The 13,248-nt window shown below is 35.5% G+C and overlaps 2 protein-coding genes, 1 long non-coding RNA gene and 1 pseudogene across 4 annotated transcripts; 2 read left to right on the forward strand and 2 right to left on the reverse strand.

Annotated features, from left to right (window-relative positions):
• Positions 1–907: 907 nt before the first annotated feature.
• On the reverse strand, positions 908–4,482 carry LOC148195190 (G-type lectin S-receptor-like serine/threonine-protein kinase CES101; annotated as a pseudogene). Its single transcript, XR_015781026.1, has 8 exons — positions 3,640–4,482; positions 3,439–3,514; positions 3,043–3,143; positions 2,736–2,933; positions 1,909–2,119; positions 1,532–1,768; positions 1,296–1,446; positions 908–1,222 (listed from the first exon to the last, which is right to left on the reverse strand). The product of XR_015781026.1 is annotated as a G-type lectin S-receptor-like serine/threonine-protein kinase CES101 (transcript).
• An 87-nt stretch (positions 4,483–4,569) lies between these two features.
• LOC148195191 (G-type lectin S-receptor-like serine/threonine-protein kinase CES101) lies at positions 4,570–5,250 on the forward strand. The gene has a single exon (XM_088095113.1). It carries the CDS (start codon positions 4,570–4,572, stop codon positions 5,248–5,250), a length of 681 nt encoding a protein of 226 aa, XP_087951239.1.
• Positions 5,251–5,305: 55 nt separating this feature from the next.
• Positions 5,306–8,143, forward strand: LOC148195192 (cysteine-rich receptor-like protein kinase 4). The gene is made up of 9 exons (XM_088095114.1): positions 5,306–5,429; positions 5,909–6,016; positions 6,116–6,315; positions 6,399–6,609; positions 6,778–6,848; positions 6,932–6,961; positions 7,450–7,519; positions 7,622–7,755; positions 7,829–8,143. The coding sequence occupies exons 1-9, from the start codon at positions 5,306–5,308 to the stop codon at positions 8,141–8,143; spliced, it is 1,263 nt and encodes a 420-aa protein (XP_087951240.1).
• A 2,219-nt stretch (positions 8,144–10,362) lies between these two features.
• LOC148195193 (uncharacterized) lies at positions 10,363–12,277 on the reverse strand. Its single transcript, XR_015780717.1, has 2 exons — positions 11,400–12,277; positions 10,363–10,644 (listed from the first exon to the last, which is right to left on the reverse strand). It is a non-coding gene; the product is annotated as an uncharacterized LOC148195193 (long non-coding RNA).
• Positions 12,278–13,248: the final 971 nt, after the last annotated feature.

Genomic DNA, 13,248 nt, shown 5'->3' on the forward strand with positions numbered 1-13,248 from the left:
AGGGACGAGAGAGTGTGCTTCTTCTGGTATACACTTGAAAAATAAATGAGAAAATAAAGTTAAACGAACTCTGAAATTTAAACCAAACTCACAAAGCTTGAAACAAAGTCATCCTAAGTCTTATTCCAAAGCTTAAACTTCAGCTTTGGAATTCCCTAAAAATTAATGAATAAAGCATATATGATTAAGAATCAATTCAAATACATGAGAGTTCACAAGGTTACATCATTCTCCAACAACAAATAGAGTTTAGTTTCCCATAGACCTGGAGAAACTAGATGTACAATGGAAAAACATGAGATATAAAACCCTAAGAGTAGAAGAGGAAGCTTCCGTCTCCAAATTCGCCTTCAGAGAGTAAAAGAGTGTGTTGTTGCGTTGCTCCAGATAGAGATACAAAATCTAGAGCGCCTAGCTCCTTTAAATAAAGTTGGAAAAGAGTAGAAATAGGGCCCGGTCCAAAAGAGTCGAAATAGAGCAAAAATTGGGCCGGATCAGCAACGCACACCGCTCGGGCGCCCCATTTGGCCGCTCAGGCGGTGGACGTCGATTTTCGTAAGGCTTGAGCCATCAATTTTGCCCGGGCTTCGGGTGTCCGACGCCCGAGCGGCCTAGCCTGCCCGGGCGGCGGGCGTCGATTTGTCCACGCCAAGCCTCCTGTAGGTCGCCCAAGCTTCGTGCGGTTCCCTCTTCTGGTGCTTTTCTAGGCCTTTCTCAGCTCTATATCCTATTTCAAGCTTGAAACAAAGTCATTCTAAATCTTATTTCAAGCTTAAACTTCAGCTTTGGAATTCTGCATGTAAGATGCATGGCCTTTGTCTGCACGTGTCAAGAAAAAAGGAAAATATCAGTGTACTTCATCACACTGTAATTAAAATATGAAAAGTGCTCACCTTGATTCTATTTCTTAGGAATCACTCATGTTTATTGTAGAAGCTGTAATTTCTACTGCAGAATCAGTACAAGACCCCTTTGAAGATAAATTTTCATGAAGGATCTTTTTTCCGACATAGAATGTTGGTGTTTGAGGTAAGGAAACTATTGCACTTTTGTTTGTCAACATTGATACAATCTCAGACATGGTGGGTCGATCATCTGCATAATGTTCTACACACAACAGACCAATATGAATGCATCTTTGTACTTCATCAGGATCAATAGACTCCTTTATTGATGGATCAACTAACTCTGAACATGCACCTTCTTTCCATAACTCCCATGTCTGTCAATATTTTACTCAAATTAGAAATATGGAACAATAAGAAAAAATAACACAATGTGACTAATTTACATACATGTCCTAATAGATTTAATGGCCGATCAACATCATAGCAACCAAGGCTTCTTCTTCCACTAACAATTTCAAGTAACAACACTCCAAAACTATACACATCAGACTTTGTAGAGAAAGCTCCTTCCATCATATATTCTGGAGACATGTAACCACTACAAGAAAAACTAATTTGTAACATGATGAAATCATTTTTATATATTCATTGAAAATGGAACCAAGAGAGTTTATCAAGCTCACTGTGTTCCAACAATTCTGTTGGTATTTGAGGCTGACTCATGTTGTGTGAATATTCTCGCCATTCCAAAATCTGAAATTTTTGGATTCATGGTTTCATCTAAAAGAATGTTGCTAGATTCATGTCTTTGTGAATGACTCTGAGTCTTGAATACTTGTGAAGATAAAGTAATCCTTGAGAAATTCCTTTTATTATTTTGAAGCGCTTCTTCAAATCTAGTAATTTGCCTCTTGTACCATCTTTCAATTGTCAACATTTATATTTTGATAGGTTAGTATGTGTACCAAACAACGTTGACTAGAAGTTTTCCCACATAAGTATTCTAATTGACGCATAATAAAAGAACACATAATTAAAAGGAGTCCTGTATATTTCTCACCGAATAGATAGAAATCCAAACTTTTATTAGGCATGTACTCGTAAATTAGAATCTTCTCTTCTTCATAAATGTAACAACCAAGTAGTTGTACAAGATTCATGTGTTGAAGTTCACATATTAGTGTTAGTTCATTTTTAAACTCCACAATTCCTTGTCCAGATGTTTTTGACAATCTTTTTACAGCAATCTGTTGCCCTGTTGGAAGAATTCCCTGAAATAACAGTAAAATAACAAATATTAAGTACTCTAATTGACACATTTTGTTAATGCATAACTTCATTGATTTCAAGTCACCTTATAAACAGGTCCAAAGCCTCCTTGTCCTAAGTTATTCTCCGATGAAAATCCGTTTGTTGCTTCCATAACTGATGTATAATTAAACACTGTTGGCATCTTTCAATTGTCAACATTTATATTTTGATGGGTTAGTATGTGTACCAAACAACGTTGACTAGAAGTTTTCCCATATAAATATTCTAATTGACGCATAATAAAAGAACACATAATTAAAAGGAGTCCTGTATATTTCTCACCGAATAGATAGAAATCCAAACTTTTATTAGGCATGTACTCGTAAATTAGAATCTTCTCTTTTTCATAAATGTAACAACCAAGTAGTTGTACAAGATTCATGTGTTGAAGTTCACATATTAGTGTTAGTTCATTTTTAAACTCCACAATTCCTTGTCCAGATGTTTTTGAAAATCTTTTTACAGCAATCTGTTGCCCTGTTGGAAGAATTCCCTGAAATAACAGTAAAATAACAAATATTAAGTACTCTAATTGACACATTTTGTTAATGCATAACTTCATTGATTCCAAGTCACCTTATAAACAGGTCCAAAGCCTCCTTGTCCTAACTTATTCTCCGATGAAAATCCGTTTGTTGCTTCCATAACTGATGTATAATTAAACACTGTTAGGCCATGTCCCTTTTTTAAATCATCTTCAAAATCTTCCATTGCAGATGACCGACTACAAGTTGCCAAGTAAGCCATCTTCGTCACCTTCCTTCGACTCTTCTTCTCTGTTTGATGAATGTGAGAAAGATTAAAATATACACAAAGTATCAAAAGACTGAGCTTAGTGCTGTATGTACTAATCTGATTTTGAAGTACGTAACAACCTTGAAACACATATTTTTCTCTTCTTTAAGGCTAGGCAAATAGTCAATAGACAAATTGCAAGTAGAGCTGCTGCTGCTACTGCAACTATCCATGTCCACTTTTTTGTACCTGCATAGAATTTTTACTTAAGTAACAATGGATATTGTTATTATAAGTTTTGCAAAGACTGCTTTCTGTTAGCCGACACACAATCTTGACTGTACGTGATTAAGGTATATAAAAAACCTGATTGAATTAAATTTATCAAAATATTATGTTTTATGATGTACAAAACTGATTTTGAAGTACGTAACTACCTTGAAACACATATATTCGTTTCTTTACGGCTAGGCAATTAGTGAATAGGCAAATTGCAAGTAGAGCAGTTCCAAATCCACTTTTTTTACCAATGTAGAATGTTTACAATTAATATTGTAACTTTTCAACAAACAACAATGACTGATTTCTCTTAGGGGACAAACAATCTTTAGTGTATGTGACTACATTAAAAAAAATAACCGATTGAGTTAAAAAATTAGAAAAAATCGTACATAAAGTAAACAGTAGTATAAACTAAAGAAATCAATCGAACAATATATTTGACTTATCCTTATGAAGAGACAACGTGTTCACCAACAAAGAATATACATCCAGTTCCATTTGAGTAAAAATCCATGAATCCAATGCAAGTACAATTACTCCAGCAACTGGCCTCACAATCACTGTGACCATAACTTACATTTGCTTCACTGCTTAAATTGTTAAATCTGATGAAACCAGTATGTTTCTAAAATACATCACCAGGATTCCTACACTTGGGTATATCCTGCCATCTTTGGCAACCTCCGTCAGTGTTGTTATATCCATAACACAAATCAGCCCTTGTAACATATACTTCACCATCAGATATCTGCCCAATATTTGATAACGTCCACGTTCGAACAGGGTCTTCATTTTTTGCAGTTGTGAAAGAGAAGGAGTTTTCGTCCCCGTTAGACACAAGTGTGTACTTCAACCTGCGTTGCGCATCTTCTGAAATGTACTCAAATCTATTGTTCCTCAGTTTCCCACTTCGCCAACAAACTTTTCCCCGTCTCCTTATGATCAATTCTTGTTCAACGTGTTCCCATTCAAGGCTAAAGGCACATGGAGAGGGAAGTGCATTGGTAAACCCTGAAACCACTAACCAACGATGGCCTGTTTTGTGATTAACACCTAACTTCTGGGTGGGGAGCAAAGTGTCAGTGGGATAATCAAAACTCTGCCACAAGAGAGTGTTTGTTCCATTAGGGTGAAGTTGTTGAAGCACAAAGTTGCCTGTGTCCAACAAAGTGGCCTTAGTGTTGTAGATAGCTTTTGATGGAGAATAGAGGATTATTGGCTTCCCTCGTTGAGATTCAATTTTCAGCACCCCTGAGCGGTTAAGTGACAAAACTGCAGAGTCCTTGTCAACAGGTTGGTTTTTCATCTAAACTTCAGAACTTGGTTATAATTTCAAATAAAAGTCCTGTATCCTCTGAATTATTTGAAATTATAACCAAGTTCTGAAGTTTAGATGAAAAACCAACCTGTTGACAAGGACTCTGCAGTTTTGTCACTTAACCGCTCAGGGGTGCTGAAAATTGAATCTCAACGAGGGAAGCCAATAATCCTCTATTCTCCATCAAAAGCTATCTACAACACTAAGGCCACTTTGTTGGACACAGGCAACTTTGTGCTTCAACAACTTCACCCTAATGGAACAAACACTCTCTTGTGGCAGAGTTTTGATTATCCCACTGACACTTTGCTCCCCACCCAGAAGTTAGGTGTTAATCACAAAACAGGCCATCGTTGGTTAGTGGTTTCAGGGTTTACCAATGCACTTCCCTCTCCATGTGCCTTTAGCCTTGAATGGGAACACGTTGAACAAGAATTGATCATAAGGAGACGGGGAAAAGTTTGTTGGCGAAGTGGGAAACTGAGGAACAATAGATTTGAGTACATTTCAGAGGATGCGCAACGCAGGTTGAAGTACACACTTGTGTCTAACGGGGACGAAAACTCCTTCTCTTTCACAACTGCAAAAAATGAAGACCCTGTTCGAACGTGGACGTTATCAAATATTGGGCAGATATCTGATGGTGAAGTATATGTTGCAAGGGCTGATTTGTGTTATGGATATAACTACACTGACGGAGGTTGCCAAAGATGGCAGGATATACCCAAGTGTAGGAATCCTGGTGATGTATTTTAGAAACATACTGGTTTCATCAGATTTAACAATTTAAGCAGTGAAGCAAATGTAAGTTATGGTCACAGTGATTGTGAGGTCAGTTGCTGGAGTAATTGTACTTGCATTGGATTCATGGATTTTTACTCAAATGGAACTGGATGTATATTCTTTGTTGGTGAACACGTTGTCTCTTCATAAGGGTAAGTCAAATATATTGTTCGATTGATTTCTTTAGTTTATACTACTGTTTACTTTATGTACGATTTTTTCTAATTTTTTAACTCAATCGGTTATTTTTTTTAATGTAGTCACATACACTAAAGATTGTTTGTCCCCTAAGAGAAATCAGTCATTGTTGTTTGTTGAAAAGTTACAATATTAAATGTAAACATTCTACATTGGTAAAAAAAGTGGATTTGGAACTGCTCTACTTGCAATTTGCCTATTCACTAATTGCCTAGTCGTAAAGAAACGAATATATGTGTTTCAAGGTAGTTACGTACTTCAAAATCAGTTTTGTACATCATAAAACATAATATTTTGATAAATTTAATTCAATCAGGTTTTTTATATACCTTAATCACGTACAGTCAAGATTGTGTGTCGGCTAACAGAAAGCAGTCTTTGCAAAACTTATAATAACAATATCCATTGTTACTTAAGTAAAAATTCTATGCAGGTACAAAAAAGTGGACATGGATAGTTGCAGTAGCAGCAGCAGCTCTACTTGCAATTTGTCTATTGACTATTTGCCTAGCCTTAAAGAAGAGAAAATATGTGTTTCAAGGTTGTTACGTACTTCAAAATCAGATTAGTACATACAGCACTAAGCTCAGTCTTTTGATACTTTGTGTATATTTTAATCTTTCTCACATTCATCAAACAGAGAAGAAGAGTCGAAGGAAGGTGACGAAGATGGCATACTTGGCAACTTATAGTCGATCATCTGCAATGGAAGATTTTGAAGATGATTTAAAAAAGGGACATGGCCTATCAGTGTTTAATTATACATCAGTTATGGAAGCAACAAACGGATTTTCATCGGAGAATAAGTTAGGACAAGGAGGCTTTGGACCTGTTTATAAGGTGACTTGAAATCAATGAAGTTATGTATTAACAAAATGTGTCAATTAGAGTACTTAATATTTGTTATTTTACTGTTATTTCAGGGAATTCTTCCAACAGGGCAACAGATTGTTGTAAAAAGATTTTCAAAAACATCTGAACAAGGAATTGTGGAGTTTAAAAATGAACTAACACTAATATGTGAACTTCAACACATGAATCTTGTACAACTACTTGGTTGTTACATTTATGAAAAAGAGAAGATTCTAATTTACGAGTACATGCCTAATAAAAGTTTGGATTTCTATCTATTCGGTGAGAAATATACAGGACTCCTTTTAATTATGTGTTCTTTTATTATGCGTCAATTAGAATATTTATATGGGAAAACTTCTAGTCAACGTTGTTTGGTACACATACTAACCCATCAAAATATAAATGTTGACAATTGAAAGATGCCAACAGTGTTTAATTATACATCAGTTATGGAAGCAACAAACGGATTTTCATCGGAGAATAAGTTAGGACAAGGAGGCTTTGGACCTGTTTATAAGGTGACTTGAAATCAATGAAGTTATGCATTAACAAAATGTGTCAATTAGAGTACTTAATATTTGTTATTTTACTGTTATTTCAGGGAATTCTTCCAACAGGGCAACAGATTGCTGTAAAAAGATTTTCAAAAACATCTGGATAAGGAATTGTGGAGTTTAAAAATGAACTAACACTAATATGTGAACTTCAACACATGAATCTTGTACAACTACTTGGTTGTTACATTTATGAAGAAGAGAAGATTCTAATTTACGAGTACATGCCTAATAAAAGTTTGGATTTCTATCTATTCGGTGAGAAATATACAGGACTCCTTTTAATTATGTGTTCTTTTATTATGCGTCAATTAGAATACTTATATGGGAAAACTTCTAGTCAACGTTGTTTGGTACACATACTAACCCATCAAAATATAAATGTTGACAATTGAAAGATGGTACAAGAGGCAAATTACTAGATTTGAAGAAGCGCTTCAAAATAATAAAAGGAATTTCTCAAGGATTACTTTATCTTCACAAGTATTCAAGACTCAGAGTCATTCACAAAGACATGAATCTAGCAACATTCTTTTAGATGAAACCATGAATCCAAAAATTTCAGATTTTGGAATGGCGAGAATATTCACACAACATGAGTCAGCCTCAAATACCAACAGAATTGTTGGAACACAGTGAGCTTGATAAACTCTCTTGGTTCCATTTTCAATGAATATATAAAAATGATTTCATCATGTTACAAATTAGTTTTTCTTGTAGTGGTTACATGTCTCCAGAATATATGATGGAAGGAGCTTTCTCTACAAAGTCTGATGTGTATAGTTTTGGAGTGTTGTTACTTGAAATTGTTAGTGGAAGAAGAAGCCTTGGTTGCTATGATGTTGATCGGCCATTAAATCTATTAGGACATGTATGTAAATTAGTCACATTGTGTTATTTTTTCTTATTGTTCCATATTTCTAATTTGAGTAAAATATTGACAGACATGGGAGTTATGGAAAGAAGGTGCATGTTCAGAGTTAGTTGATCCATCAATAAAGGAGTCTATTGATCCTGATGAAGTACAAAGATGCATTCATATTGGTCTGTTGTGTGTAGAACATTATGCAGATGATCGACCCACCATGTCTGAGATTGTATCAATGTTGACAAACAAAAGTGCAATAGTTTCCTTACCTCAAACACCAACATTCTATGTCGGAAAAAAGATCCTTCATGAAAATTTATCTTCAAAGGGGTCTTGTACTGATTCTGCAGTAGAAATTACAGCTTCTACAATAAACATGAGTGATTCCTAAGAAATAGAATCAAGGTGAGCACTTTTCATATTTTAATTACAGTGTGATGAAGTACACTGATATTTTCCTTTTTTCTTGACACGTGCAGACAAAGGCCATGCATCTTACATGCAGAATTCCAAAGCTGAAGTTTAAGCTTGAAATAAGATTTAGAATGACTTTGTTTCAAGCTTGAAATAGGATATAGAGCTGAGAAAGGCCTAGAAAAGCACCAGAAGAGGGAACCGCACGAAGCTTGGGCGACCTACAGGAGGCTTGGGCGTGGACAAATCGACGCCCGCCGCCCAGGCGGGCTAGGCCGCTCGGGCGTCGAACACCCGAAGCCCGGGCAAAATTGATTGCTCAAGCCTTACGGAAATTGACGTCCACCGCCTGAGCGGCCAAATGGGGCGCCCGAGCGGTGTGCGTTGCTGATCCGGCCCAATTTTTGCTCTATTTCGACTCTTTTGGACCGGGCCCTATTTCTACTCTTTTCCAACTTTATTTAAAGGACCTAGGCACTCTAGATTTTGTATCTCTAGCTAGAGCAACGCAACAGCACACTCTTTTACTCTCTGAAGGCGGATTTGGAGACGAAAGCTTCCTCTTCTACTCTTAGGGTTTTATATCTCATGCTTTTCCATTGTACATCTAGTTTCTCCAGGTCTATGGGAAACTAAACTCTATTTGTTGTTGGGGAATGATGTAACCTTGTGAACTCTCATGTATTTGAATTGATTCTTAATCATATATGCTTTATTCATTAATTTTTAGGGAATTCCATTGCTGAAGTTTAAGCTTTGGAATAAGATTTAGGATGACTTTGTTTCAAGCTTTGTGAGTTTGGTTTAAATTTCAGAGTTCGTTTAACTTTATTTTCTCATTTATTTTTCAAGTGTATACCAGAAGAAGCACACTCTCTCGTCCCTTGTTCAACCCTCCCTCCTGCTGATTACACTTTCCATATTTTTAAATTGGATATCTTTGTGGTGTAGTACTTATATTCAATATTAAAGCAGAACAACAGTTTAAAGTAGAAACAGTCAATTCTCGTACAACATTTCGATAAAGTATCCAATTTAAAAAACGGTATTCTAACTTCTGTCACTGCTAGAATTGTCAAGTCAGTCCCATTAACAAGATTTGGCCCTAGTCCACGTTGGTTGAGACCAAAAAAGCCCACAGGGCCAAAAAAAAATTTTATTGAAAAGGCCCCAGGGCTAAAAGCCCCCAAAGTCCTATGGGTCAGGGCCAGCCCATGGGCCTTTTTTTTACAAAAATTTATGTACAAAAATATAAAATCATCATATCAAATTATACCAAACAGATCACTCACACAAGGCATTATGTAGGCACCAAAGAATAAAAAATCTAGTCAAATCAATCCTGCATCCTTTCTTGTACATGGATAAAACAAAAGGCAGATAAAACAAAATGAATCATTAGCAACATTTACCCGTTATGTTTTTATCCCGTGGAGTAGCAATCAAAAGTGCAATACCTGTTAATAGAACAAGCAGTGTGTTGGTTGTCCACGTTTAAAACTTATAGGCTGCCTATAAGCTAAACAAGATACGAATCCGGATCATATAAGAACAAATTACTGCTATAAATTAAGCAATAAAGCTTCTTTCTCATCTTTTTATAAACAAAAAGATAGTGATTAGTTTAAAGAGGTGCAGGGTTTGATATCAGAAGCAAAGCTTAAGAGATAACATTTTCTAGTGACAAATGTGGAAAGAAAATAAAATAAGGATCATGATTTCATAATGTTCAACATTGATGAAAATATTGAATAACAATTTGACAAAAGAGACAGTAACTCGATAAGCTTCACTTGCTCCCACCCAAATATTCTTTCAAGCGAAAGCCATAACATAATATCATAAAGCAACATGCGTCTTTTGCTTTCAAGATCTCCATGAACGGATGCTTTGACACAAGGTACATCTACACGGAAAAACTAAGAAATCACATAAAAGGTGAAAGGGAAAAAGAGAATTTTCACCAGCTCTACGCTTTGCCATTGGTCTTTGGAGATGGAGGGTTTATAGAAAAGAAAGAAACTTATTTAAAAGAATGATAAGTCAAAATTTATCCCCACTTGCCGAGGTTTAACTAGTACAATATTGTGAAAAAGGAAATGAATTAGTTCCCAATAATTTAAGAAAAGTTAGAGATAATGAAAATAGAAAATGTTTATAAAAGACTATGAAATATTGAAATGAATAATGAAATAGTAAAGAGTAATTAGTATTTTGGTTCTATATTGAAGGCAAATATTCCACTTGCAATATTCCCTGAGATGCATCAATACCATTCAAGGAGCAATTTGGTTTTAAAATAACACAACATATACAACATCTTTCTCAATGATTAATCTCAACTACTACTAAAGACATTAAAAATCTAAAATAGACATGATACCATCTCCAGACATTTTCATTAAAGTACCTATGCTGAAGTAATTATAGTACATGCCTTCATAACTTGCAACTGTCTCCATCCTTAATTTCAAAGCTCTGCACACAAAAAATTGCATATTACAATTCCCCAACAACAGCAATTGAGAAAAAAAGTTACAAAAAAAGTGGGAAAAGTTGCATGTTGAAGCAAATATTTTGCAGTCTTATCCAACTTTATAGTAAAAACAACCCTATGTGATATTTTTAAGAATTATACTTTTGGGTGTATTTTTAAGGGATAAGCAAACATGATGAGAGCGTTATGTATGTTCTTGGTATTAAGGAAGCTGCGAAGAAGAAGGTACAGTTTGGTTCTTCCAAAGATGGTTTTCAATTTGAAGTTCTAGAATTTGTTAAAGCATGTTCCGTTTTCAGATCCAATTTCTTTTGGATTATAATTAGATTTTTAAAAGTGTTTCTAAATTAGAAGGAGATAAATTGAGTCAACTCATCATACCCACTCTCCCATGAACTCACTCAACATTGAAGAACTATAAATACTTAAAATTAGTAACATTACAATAAATCACTCAAGAAAAAAGAAAAAAAAATCCAGAGAGACTTTGATAAGGGGGGCAAGAATAAAACCCCACATGTTTAAGTAATCAGAAAAAATGCATTGCTTTTAGAGAGAGAAAGATATAGAAAAGGTTGAAAAGTAATGGAGAGATGATTAACCCAGATTGAGAAATGTAGAGAATAAGTTTATGATAGATGAAAGATGTGTTCATTTGGGAACCCGAGTAAACTGTTCTCAGAACATCACGGTGAAACTAAAAGCACGAGAAGAAGTATTTGAAAGAAAACCTAACCTCGTTCACGATTCTTCTTTCAACCACTCGATCGTTGATATCGTCGCCGCATATACCACCGTGTGTTGCCGTCAAGTGCTGTGTTGCCGCCGCCTGTACTGCTATGCGCTGCCGTCTCAATAGATTGTTGTGGAGCTCTTAAAGGTAAACGTTTGTCAAGAAAACAGGATGTCCAGGGTAAACAGAAAAATGGGGTTTTGGGACTAGGGGCTAACCCGGCCCTAATTTAATCCCAACCCATTTTCTGGGGTTTTGGGGGCTAGGGGCTCTGGAAAAAGCCCCCTCAAAGGTGGGTCAAACAAAATGGGCCTCAGTGTAGAAAAGGCAGGGTTGGCCTTGGGGCTTTGAAAAAATTTGACAGCTCTAGTCACCGCTCAGAACATAACATTAGAAAAAATAGATATGGATTTTTCTTCTTTATGTTAATAATTTATAGATTTATTGCATAAGTTTTGTGTGCGTCATCCCATAAAGATCCATGAACAACAAAACCATTGAATATACAATAATAGCTTTAGCCACCAAAAACTGAGGGAGTATTTTGACAGTATGTTTATTCTAGGTTAATTAATTTTCTATTTGTGCCAGTTTAATTACTATAATTAAATACTTATTCCAAAAGTAACTAGAATAGAGACACTAACGATTCTTATCCCACAAAATAAAATTGGCTTTACTTCGAACATGAATAAACTACTTCCTCCACCCCATAAAAGTGGTATTTTCCAAATCACTCGTAAATAAAAATATAATAAACATTCTAACATCTTATTTTTAATATTTTAAGATCGAAAAATAGTTTTAGATTCGAAAAACATACTCTTATGCAAATAAGCTCACTGACAAAACAAGCAATTATGCATACAATAAATTAAAGGAATCACCTCATTATGGTCATGGAGTAGAAGAGGGGTGTTTGCCATAGGTGAGAATCCAATAGCTGGTAATCCAAGGTCACGGAAGTAGCGTGAATCTGTAGCTGCAGGAAAGACCTCTGGCCAATGGTTAATCATGTGGTATGCAGATGAGAATTTGAACAAAAATGATCATCCATAACATCACAAAGACAACAACATGGCACTATATAACCATCCTTTTAAAAGTCAGTTTATTCCAAAAACAATATCTATCCATGTCATAACCATCATCAAAATAGAAAAATAGAAATCACACCAAACTCCCAACCAAGTTAAACTAATATATAATCAAACATTGAAAAGCCCAATCCCCTTCCCCGAGTTCCTTGCAAAAATCACCACGGGTTTAGATTAATTTCCATAAACAAGCATTAATGGTTGACAAGAAAAAACCTCGACCAAAGATATATCCTCGGATGAGCTCCTACATCTGCAAACGCACTGACACCAACAACCTTGGTTGTCAAATACAGTGTCCTTGGAAGAAGTTGAGCCATGGACACCTTCAGTGTCTTCTTCCTTAACCTTGCCCTCATGAATGCCTCTAAACTTATTATCACCACCTTTTTCTTCCTCCTTCTTGATTTTATCCCAAAATTTCCTTCATTCCCACTTCTCTTCCTTCGTGTCCTCAAAAAACCTAATTTTTTTATTCTCAGAAACCCAAATTTTCTTATCCTCACAAAGACGCAGATGATATTCTGGAACCCTAATAGAGTTCCACCGATCGTGCAGGAAGAGTTGACGATGGTGATTTAAGAAAATCGATCGTTCAACTCTTTAAGATAAATATCATAATTTTTATACAAATATTTAAACATAGAAAATTATAAGAAAAAGGAAAAGGGTTTACCGAGCTGCTTTTAGAGGGTTTTGAGAGCGGTTGAAAACGAAAACGAGAGAAGCTTATGTTGTGTGTCCCTGCGAAAAAG

Source organism: Vigna umbellata, chromosome 7 (genome assembly GCF_029865625.1).
Source record: "Vigna umbellata cultivar VRB3 chromosome 7, Vumbellata_1.0, whole genome shotgun sequence".
In the NCBI taxonomy this organism is placed as follows: Eukaryota; Viridiplantae; Streptophyta; class Magnoliopsida; order Fabales; family Fabaceae; genus Vigna; species Vigna umbellata.